This window comes from Podarcis muralis, chromosome 13, assembly GCF_964188315.1.
Source record: "Podarcis muralis chromosome 13, rPodMur119.hap1.1, whole genome shotgun sequence".
Classification (NCBI taxonomy): domain Eukaryota; kingdom Metazoa; phylum Chordata; class Lepidosauria; order Squamata; family Lacertidae; genus Podarcis; species Podarcis muralis.
The window spans coordinates 8310389-8334533 of record NC_135667.1 but is presented as its reverse complement, the minus strand read 5'-3'; the positions used below and the strand labels follow the sequence as shown (position 1 = coordinate 8334533).

At 42.1% G+C, this 24145-nt stretch overlaps 1 protein-coding gene across 1 annotated transcript; it reads right to left on the bottom strand.

Annotated features, from left to right (window-relative positions):
- Window positions 1-8862: 8862 nt before the first annotated feature.
- On the bottom strand, window positions 8863-20161 carry LOC114583588 (vomeronasal type-2 receptor 26-like). Its single transcript, XM_028704880.2, has 6 exons — window positions 20004-20161; window positions 17881-18172; window positions 17015-17437; window positions 15204-15431; window positions 11607-11733; window positions 8863-9764 (listed from the first exon to the last, which is right to left on the bottom strand). The coding sequence occupies exons 1-6, from the start codon at window positions 20159-20161 to the stop codon at window positions 8863-8865; spliced, it is 2130 nt and encodes a 709-aa protein (XP_028560713.2).
- Window positions 20162-24145: the final 3984 nt, after the last annotated feature.

Genomic DNA, 24145 nt, shown 5'->3' with positions numbered 1-24145 from the left:
AAGCAAAAAAACTGTCAGGATATTGTTTGGTACAATTTACGTCAAGGGCTATAAAGGATAGAATTTTACAAACTCTTCAAAAACAACCTACACATTGAAGGACATAGAATTACAATTCTGAAAGAAACTCCTTGAATAATTTTAAAGAAAAAGAGTTATATATGTCCGGCAACTACTCTCAAAAATAAAGGATTGGTCTGTTAATCTTTTTGTGTTTATTTAAATGCTGAAAATAACTTTCTGTCTCCACTTAAATTATGTACAATACATAATACTTTAAGAAAGACTTGAAATCAGTTAGACATAACACGAAAGAAATGGGGATTTGAAGGGATAAGTGGGGAGACACTTACTATGGAGCTTTGAACATATTCTGTGAAGGCTCTTCTTTGAAGAAAACTTCATCAAACACATAAAAGATTTGAGAAGAAATCCCACCAATGATGAGGTCACCTGGCTGGTACCACTCATGGGGAACAGGAACAGGATAACTGGTGGGACACCTGGTAGTATTTGCTTTGTAGACAAAAGCCACTTGCAAAAGCAGCAACAGAAATAGATCAAGCATCATTACAGTGCAGCTTATTTCCTCTTCCCACAAGCCTCTTAAGAAGTGGCTGCTGGAAAGTCTCATGAGTTATGATTAATTGAACAATTATAGTAAATTGGAAAATTGCATGGAGAGATAATAACTTTTTCAGAGTTTTAACTCATAGTGACACTTTTTAAAAATCACCATCATCATCATAATGACTCCATGTTGCCTCTGCCCCTGAGTGGCCCACAAAGTGGCAATTGGCATGAAATCTTCTTTGGTAAGTGAAAATCAGCCAAAAAAAATAAGAGGGAAGTCATTTGTGGATGCAAAGCAACAAATCTTACAACAAAGACCACTTGTGAAACTTTAGTGTAATGAAAGGACTGGGAAACCAACATTTCTCTACACAACAAATCTGTGGCAACACTCTTCCCCAAACACCCCCCTCCCCTCCCAGATTCATCAACAAGAAAATAATTAATCAATTGCTTTCTCAGGCTTTCTTTCTTTTTTCTTATCCCCCCCCCCCAAGATTTTTGTGTTAACATTATTTCCATACATGCCAAACATTTTCCACATATACAAAACTGGGATTATACAAACCACTCAGACTTCCCCCTGTTCCACCCTGGTTTCCATATTTTACCCATATTTTCTTGCATATAATTATAATTATCCATTCTATTTCATCTCCTTATTTACTACTTTAATTCATTTTACTTCATAAATGTTATATATAACACTTCAGGTCCAGTGTTGGATGATTTCGATCGGATACTCCCTGCTGATGTGGATAGATTCCTCCAAGTTGGTAGGCCCACCACCTGCCTCTTTGATCCGTGCCCGTCTTGGCTGATTAGGGAGTGTCCAGATGTCGCGCAGACCCCCCTGGTTGAAATTATCAATTTGTCCCTTGACACGGGGACATTCCCAGGGGAATTGAAGGAAGCAGTGGTGTGTCCACTCTTAAAGAAAACTTCATTAGATCCCTTAGACGTATCCAATTACCGCCCAGTTTCAAATCTTCCATATCTGGGTAAGGTAATTGAGAGAGTGGTTGCTGAACAGCTTGGTAGGTTTCTGGAGGAAACATCGGCTTTAGATCCATTTCAGTCCGGTTTCCGTCCTGGTTTTGGGACCGAGATGGCTCTGGTTGCCCTAACAGATGATCTCTGTAGAGTGTAGACAACTGGATCGAGGCAGGTCAAGACTGGTGATCCTTTTAGATTTGTCAGCAGCCTTTGACATGGTTGATCATGATCTTCTGGACCACCGCGTCGCAGATGTGGGGATACAGGGCATAGCCCATAACTGGCTGTGCTCTTTTATCTGTGGTCGGAGACAGAGGGTGGCACTAGGCAGGGAAATGTCGTCGCGCCACTCCTTGGTGTGTGGAGTGCCGCAGGGCGCAATCCTCTCCCCGATGCTTTTTAACAACTTTATGTGCCCCCTTGCCCAGATTATCTGGAGCTTTGGGCTGGGCTGTCACCAATATGCTGATGACACTCAGCTCTATCTGCTGATGGATGGTCACACCGACTCAGCCCCGTAACACACTGACCAGATGCTTGGAAGCTGTGGCTGGATGGTTTTGTGGGAGCCGATTGAAACTGAATCCTTCGAGGACAGAGGTCCTATGGCTGGGTCATGGCATGGGGTTGAGGGACCAACTCCCTTCTCTTGTGGGGGCCCAATTAGTGCCATTGCCTTCTGTTAAGAGTTTGGGTGTAATACTTGATGCCTCCCTTTCCATGGAGGCGCAGGTTACAGCAACAGCCAAAGTGAGATTTTTTCACTTTAGCCGCATCAAGCAGTTGGTCCCTTACCTTTCCCGCCCCGACCTGGCCACAGTGATCCATGTGACGGTCACCTCCAGGCTTGACTACTGTAATTCGCTCTATGCGGGGCTGCCCTTGAAGCTGTCCCAGAAACTCCAGCGGGTGCAGAATGCTGCAGCGAGGCTCCTCACAGGGTCTCTGCCATGGGAGCATATTCACCCAGTGCTTTTCAAGCTGCACTGGCTCCCAGTGGAGTACAGGGTCAGATTTAAGGTGCTGCTTTTGACCTTTAAAGCCCTTCACAGCCTAGGACCCTCGTACCTACGGGACCACCTCTCCCGGTATGCCCCACGGAGAGCCTCAAGGTCCATAAATAGCAACACCCTAGTGGTCCCGGGCCCTAAGGAAGTTAGATTAGCGTCAACCAGAGCCAGGGCCTTTTCAACTCTGGCTCCAGCCTGGTGGAACACTCTGCCTCATGAGATCAGGGCCCTGCAGGATCTGATTTCTTTCTGCAGGGCCTGTAAGACAGAGTTGTTCCACCTGGCCTTTGGCTTGGAGCCAATGTGATTCCCTCCCTCTCTTTCTTTTTTCTTTTCCTTCTCCTCCTGCAATGAGGCTACATTTTAATATTTTAATGTTTCATTATTTTAATGTTGTATTTTAATTTTGTTTTTAAGTTGTAATCATTCAACTTGTTTTTATTATTGCTTGTAAGCCGTCCTGAGCCCGGCCTTGACTGGGGAGGGGCAGGGTATAAATAAAAATTGTCAACCAAATTGTCCCAATCTTGTTTAATAACTTTATCATCTTGATGTCTGATCTTCACGGTCATCTTTGCCCATTCAGCATAATCCATCATTTTGGTAATCCACTCTTATTTTGTTGGGACCTTCTCTTCCTTCCACATGCTTTCCCAGGCCTTCAAGCCCTTCAGATAGTGTTTCATTTGCACTGGTAGCCTTCAGAATGAATTGCTCCTGCAACGCACATTTTGTGGGGCTGCCCCTGAGGCTGGCTTTTGCAGCTAGTGCAAAATGCAGTGGCTCAGTTGCTGACTGGGGCAGAATTTCACCATCATGTTATGCCACTGTTGATGAATGATGCTCTTCCCAAAGTGAATAAGTGAACTTAAGGATTCAATTTTTCTCATATTCACTGTCCAAGTTTCCCTCTAGAAGCTTAATGGGAAGAAGGGACTAATCTTGAAAGTGTATTGAGCAGAAGGATGTGAATGTCTGTGGGAAGGTGGGAATGGTCTCTTGATTCTGATGCAATGTTTTGAGGAATGATGGTTCAATGTTTCCATGACAGAAATCTTTAGATTAGAGAGATCTGTCAAATGGTTTCCACCAATATACTCTCAAAAATTAACACAGAGACCAAAAGAAACAGCCTTCATGTCTCTTCTGCAACCATCTCTCATTTTCAATATAATGTACAACCATAGTTTAAACAATTCCCTCCATCATTTTTATTCAGCTCTTAGAAAGGAGACTTTAACCTTTATAATGCAATAACAGAAGAGTGCAATGATTTTCATGACTGACGTGCAAAAATATCTGTGAATCCCTCTCAAAAGACTATTGGGGGAAATTGTGGCATTTCATGAGATGTAAAGTGGAAAAATCCAGATTTTATGGAGAAACATAGAGCTGAGTTTCTAATAGCAGTGCAGCACCCCATAAGATCACCGTCAAGCTTGCAGATCCTGAAATCCAAAACTTTCTTCCCCCTCAGTTGCCCAGTACCTTTATCTGGACTAGTAAATGGGATGCAAAGCATATGCCGCAAAATAGACAGCCTTGTAGATATTCTATCTGTGGCCAGTCATGAGCAGTTCAAACTGAGGTCCAGTAAGGCTTTCCAGACTCTTCTCTCCAGAACACACTTTATTATCTTCCATTGGCACATGAAGATTTGGATATACAGTCAAATGGAAAGGGGAGGACAAAGCCTGTATATGGCTGCTTTCCCTGGAGTTCAGGGCCATTTTTGCCTTGAGAGCTCCAGACGGACTCTTCCTCATTCTTTGGTATGCTACACCAACCACCACTGCATACCATGGTAGAACATCTGCTCTCCATGCAGAAGCCCCAGGTTCAATCCTGGGCATCCCCAGGTAGAGTTGGTTGGGACCTTGTCTGAGGCCCAATTCTTTTCTTCTGGGTGAGACCCAATTCTTTTCTTCTGGGTTCTGCGGCCTATTGACTGAATGCAGATAAACTTTGGAGCTAACCTTAGACTTAGCTCTGATACCTCCTTCCATTTGACTGATACCTTAAGCCTCTACAAGATTCCACAGGAAGGTTTTATGAGTAGGGGCAGGAATTTTTGGTGCCACAAATCATACTCTTCTCTAACCATTCTGAAAATGATTTTAAGATTCAGAATGTGAATATGACTGATGCTGAAGCATTACAAGCAAGAGTGTCTATCAGAAATGTAGACTACTCCTTACCAGTAGAGATTGCTCTGGGTTGGTGCCTCCGGCAATGGCGGAGTTCCTCTGATTGGGAGGAACTTGCCCCATGGGAATTTGGGTCTGTACCGCCACGGCGAAGGCGGAGACCCATAAAAATCACAGGCGAGAGAAGCCTGTGAACGTGGGATTCGGCAGGCACCTTTTGCGCCTCCCCTACTCACGGGGAAACCTGGTTTCGGGGATCCGGAGCGACGTGGGGTGAGCGGCGCAGTGCTTCGAATCGTCTGCTACTTCCACGGAGCGAAGCCGCATAGCTGTTGCCGGAGAGCACTGACTTTTTCTTGTGGACAATTTGACTCTAAAGTAACTACCCGTGAGTAGAGCTAAGTGGGAGAATTGGATTTTTAAACGTTTAATTTGGCATCAAAACGGGGAGGTTCAATACAGGAAGTCCGCCTCCCCCTTTTGTAAATAAACTGAAGCAATAAGGATGCAAGCTGAAGTCTTGGAAAGCCTTTTGTAAAAGACTAAATTTCCATCAGTAAAGAACTAACCCCCCCCCCTTTGGAGACAGGAGAAGAGGGGGGGAAGTGGTGGACTGAATATGCCTGCAGGAGAGAGTTAAGAGAGTTAAAATACCGCCGCTCTGACCCTGGAAACGGGCTGCTAGCAGGATTGATGTCTTTTGGAATGTTCATTGACAGCATTTAGAACGTTCATTGACAGGTAGCTAAACAAGAGAATACATTGTTTCTACTGTCTCTGGTTGTTTTCAAAAAAAAAAAAGGAGTAAGAGTAACTGAAAATTGAAACTAACTTTGGATTATTGGAACTGTATTTAAAAGAGGACATACTGACTAATACAAATAGAAACGGCTTTCCCCTAGTGGAAGCTTTTGAAATTGGTTGCTTTACAGGAGCTAGGCTAGGGGAATTTCCAGCTGCAAGATAAAAAATTGTGAGACTCTGGGATTGACCTTGAATCTCTTAAGTGTTATGGCAAATGGAAAGGAAAAAACAGACGGAATGTTGACAGAAGAGGCCTTAGTGGCCGCATTAGTGAAAGTAAACGATTCGCTGGAACAACTTCACAAGAAAACGGACGTGATGAATGTGAAAGTGGATGTTGCAAATATTAAAATTGACTTAATTGTAGAAAGTTTAAACAATCTGGGACAAAAGGTGAATACTATTGCAGAAACCACCCAGAAATTGATACAGGAATCTACTCTGATACGGCAAACTGCAGATGAAGTCAGGGAGAAAACCCTTGCTGCTGAATGTAAAGCAATGCAACTGGAGAGAGAGAGAGTCCCATTCATACAAAGACAACTTGATGAACATAAGCTGACATTTGTTATGATTGAACTTAAAGAAAAACAGACGAATTTGAGGACCAGAGCCCTACTTGAATCGGAAAAGGAAAGTTTGATGGAGTTTCAGGAGGAGACAGGACTAACATCGGTTGAGAAAGAGAGGTATTTGGGGGCTAGTGTGACTGCCAAAAATGTGAATCTATTCAAGGATAACTGTGAAGGGTGTTGGATCGAAGAGAAGGGGGATTTGGAAATATGGACAAATCTGAAGTTGTTATTGTTGGGCCGAGTTGCTGTGGTGGGGATGAGGCCTGCTGGGTTGCTGGGGATGTTGCTTTTGTTTCAAACATTGCAAGTTTTGGATGGGATAGATTGTTTCAGGAGCTGGCAGAGGGATGTTTCTAGATTTGTCTGGCAGGGCAGGAAGCCTCGAGTAAAATTCAAGATATTGACGGATGCCAAAGAAGGAGGTGGACTTGCCCCGCCAGACCCCTAAACTTTGTTGTGAACCATCTGCTTTTTGCTGGCTGAGAGAATGGCTGCTTTTGAAAGCACTGAAGTGTTGGATAATGGCAGACGAAGTTGATGGACTATATGGAATTGGCGGAAATGACTGGCAAGATCCGAGACCAGGGAGAAGAGTCGGTGGAAGAAGACTGGGAAAAGTTTAAAGACTATTTATAGAAATATTGTAAAATTAAGGAATGTTAGAATGAAGTTATATGGCTTTAGTAGAAATGTTATAAGGAATTAAGTATAAATAGATTAATAGAAATTTAAAGGGGAAAAATAAGGTAAGAATGTGTTAAGATAATTATAGGATAGAAAACAGGGGAAGATGGAAAGGAATTGCTGAAACAATTAATAGAAGTGTAATACAAAAAGGGAGGTGTGAGGAGGTCGCTGGAAATAAGTGAATGAAAGATAAGATATTGAAAATGTTTGAGGTGTATTTAAACTGTTTTTGTTTGTTTTTGCTTTGTTTTGTTAGTTTAATGTGTTGGTGTTAGGTAGTGTTTTTGTATTGTATTTGTATTGTTCTTTTCCTTTCCTTTTTTTGTTTTTTGTTTGTAGTGTTGTGTTGAAAATGTTGGAAAAGTAATAAATATCATTTTTTTAAAAAAAAGAAAAAGAAGAAAAAGAAAGAAGGTGAAAGGTTTTGCTGCTCTGGTTGTGCTCCATGTCCAGAAGGTGAAATTTCAAACAAAGATAGTGAGTTATATAGCACTCATATTTGTCATCCTGTGAGGAAACTGGCAAGGCTAGACTAGCATTTGAGGGGCTTATTTTAGTGCAAAAATGAATAAGGAGCAACATGATAAAAATGGATAAAATTGTTCAATGCATATGAAAATAGGGTAGACATAATACTAGATCTCAGAGACACCAGAGGAAATTGAGTGTTGGATGATTCAGAACAGGCAAAAGAAAACTAACATCTTCATGAAGTACATGATTAAGCTATGGAATTTATTCCCTCAAGAGGCAATGATGGGCACAGATTTTGAAGCCTTCAAAGGAGGATTAGACAAACTCATGTAGAATATTAATGGCTACGATCTCTCATGGTTTTGCTGTGCCTCCATCACATTTTGTGTGTGGATGCAAAGCAGGAAATCCTAAAATAAAGGCCACATGTAGAACCTTGGTTTTTCTATAAACTCTTTGAATTGCTCACACAATAAATGCCACACAATACCAACAATCAGTGGGGTATTCAACAATATTGTTGCCATATTGTATAATATTTCTCTCCACCATAACAGTGTCTGCCTTGAAATCTTGTGTCTCTCTCTTTAAGAGGAATGTAATTTCACTTCTGCAGCCCGCACTCACAGAAAAGACAGAGAGTTAAAAGTAAGATAAAATGTTTATTCTTAATCACCAGAGCATCCTTATCCATTTATCCATTTATAATCTTTCTTAATCTCAAAAAAAAAAAAGAAAAGAAAAGAAAAGAAAATGTCTTTGGTATTATCTTACACTCTGCTATTTATTGTTAGCTAATGTCTCTTCTTGGGCCAGCATTCAATTGACATTCCTGATGAAAATTAATTGGCAGGCAGGGTCTCAAAAATAGTTGAAAGAAGGGAGGCTCAACTGACATGAGGTTCTGAGAGCTAACCTACAATGCTATTATGCAGTATCTGGGCATAATGGCGGATTCTCATTGCAAAACTTTATCTGCCTCCAAAAAGTTCTCATAATCAGCTTTCTTCAAAGCATGTGAGGTTAATCTCCCTATCACACAAGGGAGGGTGCCATAGGAAGGCACTGGACATAGTAAAAGATCCATCGCATCCTGGTCACTGTCTCTTCGAGCTCCTGCCGTCGGGACGGAGATACAGGACGATGAAGACAAGAACGAGCCGTCTTAAGAACAGCTTCTTCTCCAGAGCGATCTCGGCCCTGAATGGGAAGCCTGGACTTTGAAAGTCATCTAATCTTCCTTGCTGTATTATACTGTATTGTTTTAATTAGTGTTTTTATAGTTGTTTTGATTTTGTGTGGAGTGCCCTACCTGGGTGGATGGAGCAGCCAAGTAATTTCGTTGTCCCCGAGAGGGGGCAATGACAATAAAGATTTATTATTATTATTATTATTATTATTATTATTATTATTATTATTATACTAACAAAGATTTAAGTCTTGGCTGTCAACGGGCGTGTTCACCAGCAAAATTTCCTCCAAGAAGTCAACATGTAATTAACTTTGAATGAACTTTTGTAAATGGTATAAATGAAATATGCATAACCCTTACCCTTCCTTTTTAACAATAAAAAGATGGCAAATCAAAGAGCTGCCTTAATTCTTTCTCCTTATTAGTTGCTCTCTGTTGTTCAGCTCTGGCCTCAGCATGATAATATAGCATTTTGGGGCAAAGATGCAGCCCAGTAAGCCAGCACTGGAGGCCAAGATGGAGAAGATCTCCACCATCACCATGTACTTCCCTTTGGTGCTCAGGTAGGTTGGGACAAAGCACAACCAAACACTGCAAAAGAGCAACATGCTGAAAGTAATGAACTTGGCTTCATTGAAAGTGTCAGGTAATTTGCGGGCCAGGAATGCTGAGAGGAAGCTGAAGAAAGCCAGGAGGCCCATGTAGCCCAGGACACAGGAAAACAAGGTCACAGACCCTTCATTACATTGCACAGTGATTTCTTCCATTAGTGAGTGCATGTCTAAATCTGGGAATGGGGGAGAAGTTGCCAACCAGAGAGTACACAGACTTGCTTGAATCAAAGAGCAGGAAAGGACAATGGAGTTGGCCAGTCTTTTCCCCACCCACTTCCTCAGGCAAGAGCCTGGCTTGGTGGCCATGAAAGCTACAACTACGGTAATGGTTTTGGCCAGCACACAAGAAACAGCCATTGAGAAGATGATGCCAAAAGTAGGTTGTCTGAGGAAGCAGGCCATTTCCCCTGGTTTGCCAATGAATAGCAAAGAAGATAGAAAGCAGAGCAGTAGAGAGATGAGGAGAGTGTAGGTGAGATCTCGGTTGTTGGCTTTGACAATGGGTGTATCTCTGTGCTTCACAAAAGCTAAAAAGACTAAAGTTGTGACAATGGAGAAACAAATAGCAATTGAGGCTAAGATGATCCCTAAGGGTTCTTCATAAGAAAGAAAGCTCATTGTTTTGGAGATGCATCCATCTTTGTTCCTGTTTGCATATTGGTCTTCTGGGCATCTGAAACAGTCATCCATATCTGAAAAACAGAAACAGGTCAAATACTAAACAAAATTCATTTGCTTCTTTTGCCTCCCATATGACCATTTTGGGATTTCAACCTGGACATTCTTAATGCACTGTGGTAAAATGAAAGTGCCCTTTAATTAGCTCACAACTTACGGACATTTGACCTTTGTGCACTTTACACAATTGGAAAGCAAATGAAAAATAATAGAGGAAAGGGAGCTTGTGCCTGGGAAAAAGGACTTGGCCAATCCCACCTGCCACTGAATCCAGTATTTTTTACTATACACAATTTGGGCTTTAGGTGTGATCCCGGAGTTGCAACTCCTGGGTAAGTTGTGGGCTTTCGGTATAACAATTATTCTAACACATGTTATGTGATACTGTGTAGCAGCTATTACAACATCTGCACCTATTTTGGCTGGATGCAGAGACAGTGGATAGTTATTTTCATGATTTTACTTATAAACTGAAGCACAATCAAGATAAGAATGAGGTTTCCTAGATTAATTGGTGGTTGCATCCTCAGTTTTGGCCGCCAGCACAGCTGCCACTTTCTGGACAGGGATAGCATAACTTCTGTCATCTTTCCTTCGGTTATATATAGGTTAGTGAACTGCAGCAGGTTATAGATGGGCCACCTCTGAAGATGGTTTAGAAACTTCAGCTTGGGCATAATACTGTGGCCATGTTGCTGTTCTAGGCAAGACAGTGTGAACATAAAACTCACTCTGGCCTGACCGCACTAGGTCCCCATTAGTTTTTGGGCAAAGTTCTGGTTTTGACATATAAGGCCTTAAAATGCCCCAGGATGAAATCATCCCAGGACTGCCTCTCCCCATATGAACTGTACCAGAATTTCCTATTGCCATCTGAGGCTCTTCTCTTATCTCCTCAACAAGAGATCTGGAGAATGGCAATCCCAAAAATTGACCTTTAGTGTGGTGGCTGCCCATTTGTGGAATGCTCTCCCTGGGGAGGCTCCTGTCGGAATATCATTATATATCTTTAGGCACAAGGCATATGTTTACTTTGACATCCAAGCCTTTTGGCTTTTAACCATATGTGGCCTTTTAGAAGTGGGTGGAATATTTCCAATGTATTTCTCTTTCCTCTTGGCTTTAATATGTGAATGGGGTTTATTGCTTATTTCAGGGTTGGCCCAAGATATTTAGGCACCTGAAGCAGATCCCAAATGGCATCAGGAAGAAAGGGGAATTGTAATAATTAATAAAACAATCCCAATGCAGGACAGTGAAATTCATTTTCCTGGGAATAAAAGGTATAATTTTGAATTTGTGATGTCCTGTGCCGATTGGCCAGACATCTATTCCTGGCACATCTTCACTTCACTGTTTCCTATCTAGAACTGTGTATCTGGTTGTCTATTTGAGGGGTGCCCCATGGATTTTTGCACCTGACATGTGTTGCAGAGGCCACTAAGGAGAAACTTAAATGACTGATCCAGTATCTACCACTAATAATCACAGTTTGATTTCACCTCTTAAAACCAGAAATTTGTCAAACCCTCCATGACCATCATCAGGAGTGTTAACATTTCTCTATGGACTTTTTGACCATTTGTTTTGGCCATTTTTATATTTTTTTCTGTTTAGGATATCATAAAGTAGGTGTGCAACTACCATATTGTCTATTTTAGCGCTCAGACTCAAATCCACATAAAATGTATTGCATGAGGCTTCCTCATTTTTCAAAATGTTCCCGGGAAGATATTCAAAGTCAACAGAGAAACATTCCAGGCAGCATGGTAGTTAAAGATAGCAATTAAATCTAAAGTAGCAAACCATCCCAATCCTAGCCAATGAAAATAACACATGAATTCTAAGTCACAAACCATTCTGGTCTGAAATCTTCCCTTCTGGACATGGAGCACAATCATAGCAGCAAAATTTCTCCCCTTCCTTCCTTTTCTTCTGATGACCAGGGGAGCAGCAGTCATTACACACAGAAATAGGCACCACCTATCCATCAGGAGGAAAGAAAATTCAGGTGGGAGAAAGTCTCCATTCCTCCCCATAAAAAAATATACAATATTTAATTTATTTCTGAGATGAAAGACTCATCTCAGAAATAATAATAATAATAATAATAATAATAATAATAATAATAATAATAATTTATTTATTTGCACCCCTTCCACCTGGCTGGGTGGGTTTCCCCAGCCACTCTGGGCGGCTTCCAACAAGACAAAAAATACACTAAAATGTCACACATTAAAAACTTCCCTGAACAACCTGAATGTCAAGTAGTTGTTTATCACTTTGACATCTGATGGGAGGTCGCCACTACTGAGAAGGCCATCTGCCTGGTTCCTTGTAGCTTTGCTTCTCGCAATGAGGGAACCGCCAGAAGGCCCTCAGCAATGGACCTCAGAATCTGAGCAGAACGATTGGGGTGGAGACGCTCCTTCAGGTATACTGAGCCGAGGCTGTTTACGGCTTTAAAGGTCAACACCAACACTTTGAATTGTGCTCGGAAACGTACTGGGAGCCAATGTAGGTCTTTCAAGACCGGTGTTATGTGGTCTAGGCAGCCGCCCCCAGTCACCAGTCTAGCTGCCGCATTCTAGATTAGTTGTAGTTTCTGGGTCACCTTCAAAGGTAGCCCCATTGCAGTAGTCCAAGCAGGAGATAACTAGAGCATGCACCACTCTGGCGAGACAGTCTACAGGCAGGTAGGGTCTCAGCCTGCCTACCAGGTGGAGCTGGTAGACAGCTGCCCTGGATACAGAATTGACCTGCGCCTCCATGGACAGCTGTGAGTCCAAAATGACTCCCAGGCTGTGCACCTGGTCCTTCAGGGGCACAGTTACCCCATTCAGGATCAGGGAGTCATTCACACCAGCCTGCCCCCTGTCCCCCAAGAACAGTACTTCTGTCTTGTCAGGATTCAACCTCAATCCATTAGCCATCCATCCTCCAACCGCCTCCAGGCACTCACAGAGGAATATAAACCGACTTCACTGGTTCTGATTTGAAAGAGAGGTAGAGCTGGGTATCATCTGCATATTGATGGACACCCAGCCCAACCCCCCTAATGATCTCTCCCAGTGGCTTCAGGTAGATGTTAAAAAGCATGGGGGAGACGACTGAACCTTGAGGCACCCCACAAGTGAGGGCCCAGGGGTCTGAACACTCATCCCCCAACACCACTTTCTGAACACGGCCCAGAGGAAGGAGCTGAACCACTGTATAACAGTGCCCCCAGCTCCCAGCCCCTCTAGACGGTCCAGAAGGATGTTATGGTTGATTGTATCAAAGGCCGCTGAGAGATCCAGCAGAACTAGGAAACAGCTCTCACCTTTGTCCCTAGCCCTCCGGAGATCATCAACCAGCGCGACCAAGGCAGTTTCAGTCCCATGATGAGGCCTGAATTGGAAGGGATCCAAATGGTCCAAATCCTCCAGGAGTGCCTGGAGTTGTTCAGCAACCATTCGCTCAATCACCTTGCCCAAGAATGGAAGATTTGAGACTGGGCGATAGTTGGCCATACTGGCTGGGTCTAAAGATGTTTTTTTAAAGAAGCGGTTTACTGACTGCCTCTTTCAGCGGATCTGCGAATGCTGCCTCACAGAGGAAAGCATTCACCACCCCGCAGAGCCCATCACCCAGCCCTTCCTGGCTTGTTTTTATTAGCCAGGAAGGGCAAGGTTCAAGGAGACAGGTGGCTGATTTCACACGTCCAAGCAGCCTGTCCACATCCTCGGGGGTAACGGATCGAAATTGATTCCATGCAACTTGACCAGACAGGGCTCTAGCACTCTCCCGCCCTGGCCCTGCTTCCACGGTGCTGTCTACCTCCTTCCTAACACGAGTGACATTATCTGCAAAAAACTGCAAAATCATTGCAGGAGATCTTGGGGTCTTTACAAGGCCCTGGTGGTACAGGTGGTTCTGTTAAATTGCGGACCACCTGAAAGAGTCTCCTGCTACTATTTTCTGCAGATGCAATAGAGGTGGTGAAGAAAGTCTTCTTCACTGTCACTATGGCCACTTGGTAGGCTCGATGTTGAGCTCTAAACCGTGTCCGGTCCGATTCAGAATGTTTTCTGCCACCAACGCTCTAGCCGTCTCAGCGATTGTTTCCTCGCCCTCAGCTCCGAAGAAAACCACGGGGCTGTCTGGGCTCCATGCAATCGGAGAGGGCGCTTCGGAGCCAGGCAGTCGATAGCCCTGGTTAACTCCGCATTCCAACGGGCCACCAGGGAATCAGGTGAAAGGCCATCAACATGGGATAAAGCATCCCCTACCATTCTTTGGAAACCATTTGGATCCATTAAGTGGTGGGAGTGGACCATCCGAATTGGTCCCACCTCCCTGCAGAGGGGAAGGGTTGCGGAGAAGTCCAGTTGCACCAGGAGGTGATCTGACCATGGCACTTCTTTTGTTTCACTTTTACTTAGTGTCAGATCACCCGTGTCACTAGAGGTAAACACCAGGTCTAAGGCATGTCTGTGACTATGAGTTTGGCCAAACCTATTCAGGGACAGCCCTATGGAGGCCATGCTTTCCACAAAGTCCTGAGCAGCCCCTTGTAAGGTCGTGTCGGCATGGATGTTAAAATCCCCTAGGACAACCAAACTAGGTGATCAACCCAACTAGGTCAAGGCCAGACCCAGAGGTAGGGATAGTCTTCAAACAATGACTAAGCATGCCTCCTCTGCATGGTGTGGTCTCAGTGTAACTCCACCTCCTGCCCATGATCACCAAGATCGGATGTCTCAGTGCTTCCCCTGCGTAGAACTTGCCCCAGCCATTGTGTTGGCTGGGGCCCACTCCCAGGCAGCCCTTATCCTGCCCCTTAAAAACAAAACACAAACTATACAACAACCAATAAAACAGCAAAAAAACAGAGCAGTTATACTAAAATTAATCCCCAACCAGATATCCATCCATCCCACCCACCTACCCCACCCCCCAACAAAGCAAAAAGGAGAAAGAATAAAACTTAAAATGACACTGACTGCTTAAGGACATTTTAAAACACATTAGCCACTTGGAACAGGGAAGCAACAGCAGAACAACCCCGCACTTCCCCAAGAGTTTGTTCCAAATGAGTCCAGCCCCACTCTCTAGGCACTGCCACAGGAGTCCTTTTGTAGCTGGGAAAATGAGGGCCTGGGCCACACCCCATGGGCCAGCTGGAAAAGGCCTTGGAAAGGAGCAGGCACTGCAGTCCTCACCACAGCTGATGGTATAAACTTGTGCTATAAAAGTAGAGCATGAATCCCTAAAAAGGTGAATAGGACAACTGATCATTGGTCCATCTGGCTGTTTTTTTATTACAGACCAGTGTTCTTTTCAAAGCCTACTTGGAGATGCCGAGGATTGAACATGGCACCATTGCATTTCAACCATTTTGTTATTCAGATGAGCTTTGGAGTTTTTCCAGTGGGACAGAGCCTGCAGGGCCCACAATCCAGGACCCATACCTGGTTAAAACCTTTGTGCCACGTAATCTTGTCCTCATGAATGATGATTCTTCTTGCTTCAAGAGCATCATTGTCTACTTGACCAACTTTCACTCGAAGGAAGGACTTGTTTGGGAATGTGACTATGTTCATGATGTCAAGTGCACCTCCGGTTTGCTTTTTACCATTGAAACTCACTGTTTCTCCAGCAGAGTTGTTAAATGAAATGTCAAGAAGAAAAGGGTGGAGCTAATTGCAGCATAACAAGACATAAAGGGGTTAAAAACATAAAATTCGCAAGTATGGTTCAATAATTTAAACTATAGGAAGCCATTTAAGATTACCTGGAATGCCTTTCAGAAATTGAGCATTTCTGATTGGCCCAAGTCTGAGGGAGGTCAAAAGGTCTCTAATACAGAGTTTGACTGATACCATCCTTTCCCCCAGGCTATGTTCTGCTGGGTTTCTGGCTCAGGTGAATTCTCTGAAAGGGTTTTAGAACAGAATTCTTACCAGGCCATGACCCAAGCCCACAACACCATTTTTAAAAAGATATCACATCCTGGACTGAGTCTGCTGAGCCACAATTAACCTAGGATGGATGGCATATAGAGGAGTATCTTCAGTTTTGCTGGGCATGAGAAACTTAAGGTTGTCTCATCCCACTTTTCACCCATTACAATCTACCCTCCTCCCAGAAGATATTGGGTTTGCATTGTTCCATATTTGTGAAAAATCTTCTTTTTTGTCCCCACAGATGGGCCATTAATAATGCAATGTAGATTAAATTTATTCTGAGGGGAAAAGTAAACCAGATTAAAGGTAAAAGGTACCCCTGCCCGTACGGGCCAGTCGTGACCGACTCTGGTGTTGCGTGCTCATCTCGCTTAAGAGGCCGGTAGCCAGCGCTGTCCGAAAACACTTCCAGGTCACGTGGCCAGCATGACAAAGCTGCTCTGGTGAGCCTGCACTAGCGCAGCACACAGAAACACCTTTTACCTTCCCGCTATAAAGCGGTACCTATTTATCTACTTGCACTTAAGTGTGCTTTCAAACGGCTAGGTGGGCAGGAACTGGGACCGAACGACGGGAGCTCACCCCGCTGCAGGGATTCGAACCGCCGACCATACGATCGGCAAGTCCTAGGCACTGAGGTTTTACCCACAGCGCCACTCGCGTCCCTTTATAAACCAAATTATATCAACATAAATTCCTGCACTGCAGAGGATTGGACTACATAACCCTTAGAATCCCTTCCCACTATGCAATTCTATGGTTCCATGATTCTACGTTGCTCAGGGAATTGTACTTGTGGATGATAATTTGGGTGAAGTCTCATTTTGGACTACTAAAGCCATTGAATTAAGAAGAATTTGATTTCTACACTTTACCTTGAAAGGTTGCAGATTCTGATATTCATAGTTTTTATCTCGGGCCATTGCTCTCTGATTTGCTCTCGTTGAGTAAATGACATGCAAAGCATGAGCCACAACGTAGACAGCATTGTAGATACTGTAGCTGTGGCCAGTCATGCCCATTTCAAACTGAGGTCCAGGAAGGCTCATTAGCCCCTCATCCCCAGTACATGATTCATTGGCTTCCGTTGTCCAACTGGGGTTTGGGAATGTACAGTCAAATGCTTGCTCCCAGAAGTCCCTAAGAAAACCATCTCCTTCTATTTTATCAGGCTTAATGCTCTGAAGAAATTCATTGAACCCCGGAGGCTCTTTTGAATGAATTGTGAAGGAAATGGAACCTTGAAAGGTCTGAAGATCTAAAAGCTTTTGGAAAGCCACTAATATGAAATCAATCTGGGTTGTTATGATCCACACCTTTCTAAATGATGAGCTTCCCTTCTTTTCAGAATCTCCTAGAACTAGTACACCTCCCATCCATATAAGGGTTAAAGATTCTCCAAAGATTATACATGCACTGACTTTATCATCTGTTAAAGAGAGATAAATATCCAAGAGCACATCAAGTGTTTCACTCAGCTTATCTACATTGGCTACATGTGGTATTTTATGTATGAAGGATGAACAGATTCCGTGCCTAGAAAGCAATGGTTCCAGAGTCTGCAAGAAATTTTCTCCACCGTCACCTTCCAAAACAAAAAGTCCAATCCATTTCCATCCAAAATGCTTTAGTAAGCTGATGATCCCAATAGACTGATGGCTGTTATTGGGAACCAATTGGTAAAAGGAAAGGAACTGGTCTGCATCACTCTCCCCTGGAGGAAATGACCCATATGTGAGCTAAAAGGAAGTGTACAAACATTATAGAGTTACATATGGATGAACCTTCATTTTGATCATGTGCCTGTTCATTCCACAAAGTTTAAGTTAACTTATAGGTTCAAGGACAGTTCAACCCAAGGACTCTCCTAGATAATTTTTTTCTATTGTTATGTTGATATTTAAAAATCTGAATATTTTCCTTCACCATATATATATATGGAATTTAGCACTGGCTTGCAAGGCTAGCACCTCAGTAAACAGCCTATTTCTGAAGCATTATTAGTATTGTCATCATCTTCATAATCAACATCCTTTTAAATGGAATCTCAGTTAGTAACATGGCTGCTTCATTGTGCATGAATTGACATTTCAAATATGTTGTCCAGGAGAGTCAAAAGAGCAATCTGGATTATTAGTAACCGTAGAATATAAATTGTGAAAAGCCTATTCATCGGTCCTACCTGTGGTATCTTGTAGAGGCCTATGGTGTCAGCCATAGAGAGGGAGGTATCAAAGCTAAGTCCCCCAATGATGGCTATAAGGTTTTTTTGAATGTCACATTTGTAGTTGGGGACAAATCTATGTGATTTGAAAAGTAGGTCCAGAGTTGTCCGATAGGTCATCCTTGCATCATAATAACTGTCATAGATGTGGAATCCAAGGGTGAGATTGGGCAAGATCTTGGGGCTTTCATTTATCTCTTTTATAGCAAATGCCAAAGCAAGGGTGTGCTGGTAGAATTTTGTCACCACACTACAAACGAAGTTAGATATTCAGAATTCCTAGTGTAAAATCTGCAATGTGCTGAATCAACATATCACAAAATTGATCATTTCTGTACCTCATATGTCTAAGGTAAGAAACACCATATAGCCCCAATGGCATTTATTTTTCATCAGGTCATTTGCATTCTGCATATTAATTTGACAACTCCTATTGTTAATCTCTTGCTTTTCCTTTTCAGTTGACTAGATTTTAAAAAACTCTCAGCTCTTTTTCCATGTTCAACCACTTCATATTCATGATTAAGTGTGCTCTGGACCATGAAAGCCACAGTCCTAAACCTATCAGGAAATAAATCCCATTTACTTCTTGGTAGACAGTCCTGGATGGATTGTTGCTCTTTGGCAGTTTGGTGGACCATCAGTTTTTCATCTAGAAGGTCCCAGGTGACAACTCCAATAGATCTGGGAAAGTCTCCCTGCTTGAAACTCTGGAAATCTGCTACCTATTTCTGTTTCTAATACTGAGCAAGATCAATCAATGGTCTGATTCAGTATAAGGCAGCTTCTGGTGTTTATTTGTAAGAATACACTGTAAGTTCCTTAAAGTTAGTTCTCATTTAAACCAATGAAGTAAGTTAGTCATGACTTTCAAGGTACCATTGATCCTAAAGGTAACAATCCTGACAACATCCAATTCAAACCTGGGCATTTCTATTCAGATTGACACCCAACTTTGTTCAGTGGGTCTTACTCTTAGAGGATTGCAGCCTTAAGAGTTAATTATCAGAACCATAAATTATACAATAAAATCATATAAAAATTAAAATCAGAAATCAGATAAATATGGTGAAAATATGTATTCTAAAACGCCTGCAAAACTTTGATGTGATAGAAACATTTTCATCAGGTGTTTAAAGATTGAAATAGACGGTGTCTGCCTATACCCAGTTTTTATCAGTTTAAATATACCAGAAGAATCTGTGTCACTTTTCATAATTGGGAAGACCACAACAACTGTGGGGAGATGAGAATTCACTGTGCCACAGTCAGCAAAATATATTTACTTTTGTCACTGTTAGTATTTATTGGATCTGATTTGATTCTAAATATGTAATAAATGGTTTTTTAAATTGTTCTTTTATGTGTAGATGTCTTAGCCCTTTTCACGTCTCAGGATGATACTTCAAATGGCAATTGTGCTGAAAACAGAACTGGGAGCAGAAATTACCAATGTTTACTCATTCCTTTCATGTCCAGAAAGGAAGTCAGTCCAGGGAATACAATCTGCATGTGCTGCTCCAGTTGCTTGCAAACTGCAAATGGTACACAATTGATTCGATCCCCTGCCCACACATTTCTATTGTATTTTCCTGTACATAGAAATGAAATGGCATTGTATCTTACCTTTTCATAATTAATTTTCAAATGTAACATAATCTTACTCCATTGGATAGCCAGATGAATAATTTAGTTTTTGATGGATGACAAAGTTTACCAAAACAGAATCAGCACCTCAGGTGACAATTACATGTAGGAATGGAAACCAAAGCCTTCTTAATTCCTAGTCTCATGAAGTACACTTCAAAAATGAAGTAAAAAATGAATAATGAAATAATAAATAGTTTCCATGACTTTGAGAAGCTTGGAATGTGAGATCGAAAATTGTGAGAACACTTTGCACTCCCCAAAAGTGTTTTGTGGGTGGGTGTTTTTTTTACTCCCCTTATTCATCCACTAAAGGCCAACAAAACAGCTTACATACAACAGTGAGAAGAAACTTACTTCTTTTAGGCATAAAATCTGGAAGACATAAGACAAAAGGAATGGGGATTTGAAGAGATAAGTGGGGAGACCCTTACTATGGAATTGTGAACATATTCTGTGAAGGCTGTTCTCTGAAGAAAACTTCATAGAATGCGTAAAAGATCTGAGAAGAAATCCCACCGATGATGAGGCCACCTGGCTGGTACCACTCATGAGGAACAGGAAAGGGGTCACTGGTGGGACACCTGGTCATATCTGCATTGCACACTCCAGGCACTTGCAAAAACAGCAACACCAATAGACAAAACATCCTAGCAGTGTGGCTTATTTCCTCTACCCACAAGCCTCGTAAGACGAAACACCTCCCAGTCTGTGCTTTTATTTGCATACTCCTTAGATGATCTCCATGACTTTAATTCTTCTATCGTTTGCTCTTTGCTGCTCTCATTTCCTTTAAGAGGAAGGGACTACATTGGGTTAGGAATTTCTCTGCCAATACTATTCTAAAAGAGGTTTGTGAGTTGCACTTTAGAAACAGGGAGTTACCAATGGAGCCTTGATAAGAATGTGAGAAGGGCAGCACCCATTTAAATTTTGGGCAATAACGGGGAAATGTGAGAAATGAAATGAATGTGGCCATGCCTGGAAGCTGCCCCTACACTAAATATTCTCCTAGTAGAGTATTATTTATTCTAACAACTTCTAGGCTTGCTTATTGACTCTTTTGATGTGGCTACTGCAAAGCCCCTTGAGCTTTAATGAATTGAACAAAATACAATGATTTGGTTAATTGCATGGAGAGACATTTTTTTCCAGAGGTTTAGCGCAGAGTGGCACTTTTGGTGACCAATGCATTGGGTTGGGTTTGTTTTCAAAACTGTGACTCCATGTTACCTCTGCCCGTGAGTTCTGTCCTGAGCAAATATTGCCTGGAAAGTCAGAGTGAAGCCATTACTTTTGTAGATGCAAATCACAGTCAATTGTTTTTTTTAAAATATAGGCATTGTTAAGATCAAGTATGATTTTAGTTCTGTGTATTGTAAGTCACCCTGAAATAATGTGATTAAGAGTGATATCAAAGTGTTCAACCAAAACAATCCCATATTTCATTTGTACTGGGGCTTGGGGTGTAATCCTGCAACACCAGGAAACATGCATTGTCCAGGTCAGGATTCACAGAGGAATGAAAACTTTAAAATGTGAAAAAAGATAATAATTGGTTTTCTTTGTAGCAGTAGACGTATTTCCTCTTCCTTTGAGCAAGGATTCCACTAGTATGAATTGTCCTGTGAATCTGTAATTTGGGACTAGAATGTTTTGTCAGTTCTAAACCAGGTCTCAATAAACCAAAGGGAGCAAAGAAATGGAGGGAATCATCTCAATGTAATCTGTAGCTTGACTCAATACAGCAAATCATCAGAACACATTCCTGTTTAGAAAACTCTTTCCAGGCACTGCTTCTCTGTTGACTGCTGTGGAGCTCTGCTTTCCCCGGCTTGCTTCCTTCTTTCTTTTTCCTTTCTTTATCATCATTTTATATAGATAAATAAATAAATAAATAAATAAATAAATTTTATTTATGCCCCGCCCTTCCCAGTTTAAAAACTGGGCTCAGGGTGGCTAACAGCAGATATAAAACATTGATTAAAATTTGACTTAAAAACAGCATAAACCCACATAAAATGCAGCATCAATATCAATAAATTTAACATTTCAGGGGGCATTTTGAGGAGGGAAAAAAAAACCCCAGTCAGTTGACATCAAATGATCACCAGGGCTAACTGGCCAAGTTGGTCCTATTAGGGCCAGCAAGGAGACCAGGGAAGAATTTAAATGTGGGGTCCCAGAAAGGATTTCTTCATAGAAGAGGAAAGGGGAAAGGGAATAGATGATCAGGCTAATTCAAATTGAAGGCCAGGGGGAATAGCTCCGTCTTATACATATATATTTTTTTTATAAAGATTTTATTAGGTTTTCACAATAAACAAACTTAGATAGACAAAAAACAAAAGAAAACAAAATCACAAACAACAATACAGTACAAAAAATACAAAACATAACAAAAAATAAAAATAAAAAATTCCCTCTTTCTTGGTTTCTCATTTTCAACTAGCTTACTTTCCCGACTTCCTCACGCCCCCCGTTCTTGTATCCCTTTTTAAAAATTAATTCAGCAAATTCATTACCTATTAATTTATCTATTTGTTAGTCCAATCTTACATTTTACTTTGTTGCTAAAGCCCCTAGGGTACATTTCAATGTCCTTAACATTCATAAATTTTACAATATTTCTGCAAGTAAATTTTAAATTTCTTCCAGTCTTCCTCCACCGTCTCCTCTCCCTGGTCTCGGATTCTGCCAGTCATTTCCGCCATCTCCATGTAATCCATTAATTGCATCTGCCAATCTTCCAAGGTGGGTAAATCTTGTGTCTTCCAATGCTTTGCGATAATTCTTGCTGCTGCTGTTGCATACATAAAAAAAGTTCTGTCCTTCTTTGACACCGATTGGTCCACTATGCCCAGGAGGAAGGCCTCTGGTTTCTTCAGGAAAGTGTATCTAAATACCTTTTTCAGTTCATTATATATCATTTCCCAGAAGGCCTTGATCCTTGGGCACGTCCACCAAAGGTGAAAGAATGTACCTTCAGTCTCTTTACATTTCCAACATTTATTATCAGGCAAATGATATATTTTTGCAAGCTTGACTGGGGTCATGTACCACCTGTATATCATTTTCATTATATTTTCTCTTAAGGCATTACATGCCGTAAACTTAATCCCGGTGGTCCACAACTTCTCCCAGTCAGCAAACATAATATTGTGACCCATGTCTTGTGCCCATTTTATCATTGCCGACTTTACTGTTTCTTCCTCAGTATTCCATTTCAACAGCAGATTATACATTCTCGAAAGTATCTTTACATTGGGTTCTAACAGTTCTGTTTCCAACTTTGATTTTTCCACCTGGAAACCGATTTTTTAATCCAAATTATAAGCCTCTCTTATCTGAAAATAGTGTAGCCAGTCCCGCACCTTCTCCTTAAGCTTGTCATAACTCTGCAATTTCAGTTTGTCACCCTCCTGTTCTAAAATTTCCCAATATTTTGGCCATTTGTCTTCCATGTTGAGTTTTTTCAAAGCCTTCGCCTCCATAGGTGATAACCACCTTGGAGTTTTATTCTCTAAAAAGTCTTTATACCTTATCCATACATTAAACAGTGCTTTCCTGACAATATGGTTCTTAAACGCCTTGTGCGCTTTTACCTTGCCGTACCAAAGATATGCATGCGTGGAATAGCTCCGTCTTATAGACCCTGCGGAAGGAGATGAACTCCAGCAGGGCCCTAGTCTTGTGGTACAGAGCATTCCACCAGGTCAGAGCCATCACTGAAAAAAACCCTGGCCCTGGTGGAGGATAGTCTGGCTTTCTTGGGGCCCGGGATGTTTAAGCTATTATTATTCATGGACATTAGGGTCCTCTGTGGAACATACCAGGAGAGGCGGTCCCATAAGTATGAGGGTCCTTCCTTTTTTGCTTACTGTTTTTTATTAGGCTATGCTAAGTACTGTAAAAGGGACGCGGGTGGCACTGTGGGTAAAAGCCTCAGCGCCTAGGGCTTGCCGATCGAAAGGTCGGCGGTTCGAATCCCAGCGGCGGGGTGCGCTCCCATTGTTCGGCCCCAGCGCCTGCCAACCTAGCAGTTCGAAAGCACTCCTGGGTGCAAGTAGATAAATAGGGACCGCTTACTAGCGGGAAGGTAAACGGCGTTTCCGTGTGCGGCTCCGGCTTGCCAGAGCAGCGATGTCACGCTGGCCACGTGACCCGGAAGTGTCTCCGGACAGCGCTGGCCCCCGGCCTCTTTAGTGAGATGGGCGCACAACCCTAGAGTCTGTCAAGACTGGCCCGTACGGGCAGGGGTACCTTTACCTTTACCTTTTTAAGTACCGTAAATGGAAGCTTTATTATGCTTTAATACACCAAATTCTCATTTCATAGAAAACACCCACTCTTCTCTGATTAGCTCATTTAAATACCCCAAATCCTTCATGGGACTGGTGGCACTTAACTGAGAGATATATGAGGTGACGGGTCTAAATAGGATTTGAAGAACCAACAGAAACTGTGAGGAGACAGGCAAAATATTTTAAATGAGCTCATGTAAATAGTATAAATGAACTGTGTTTAACCCATACCCTTCATTTATAATATATTGGTGGCAAAACTAAGTGATACA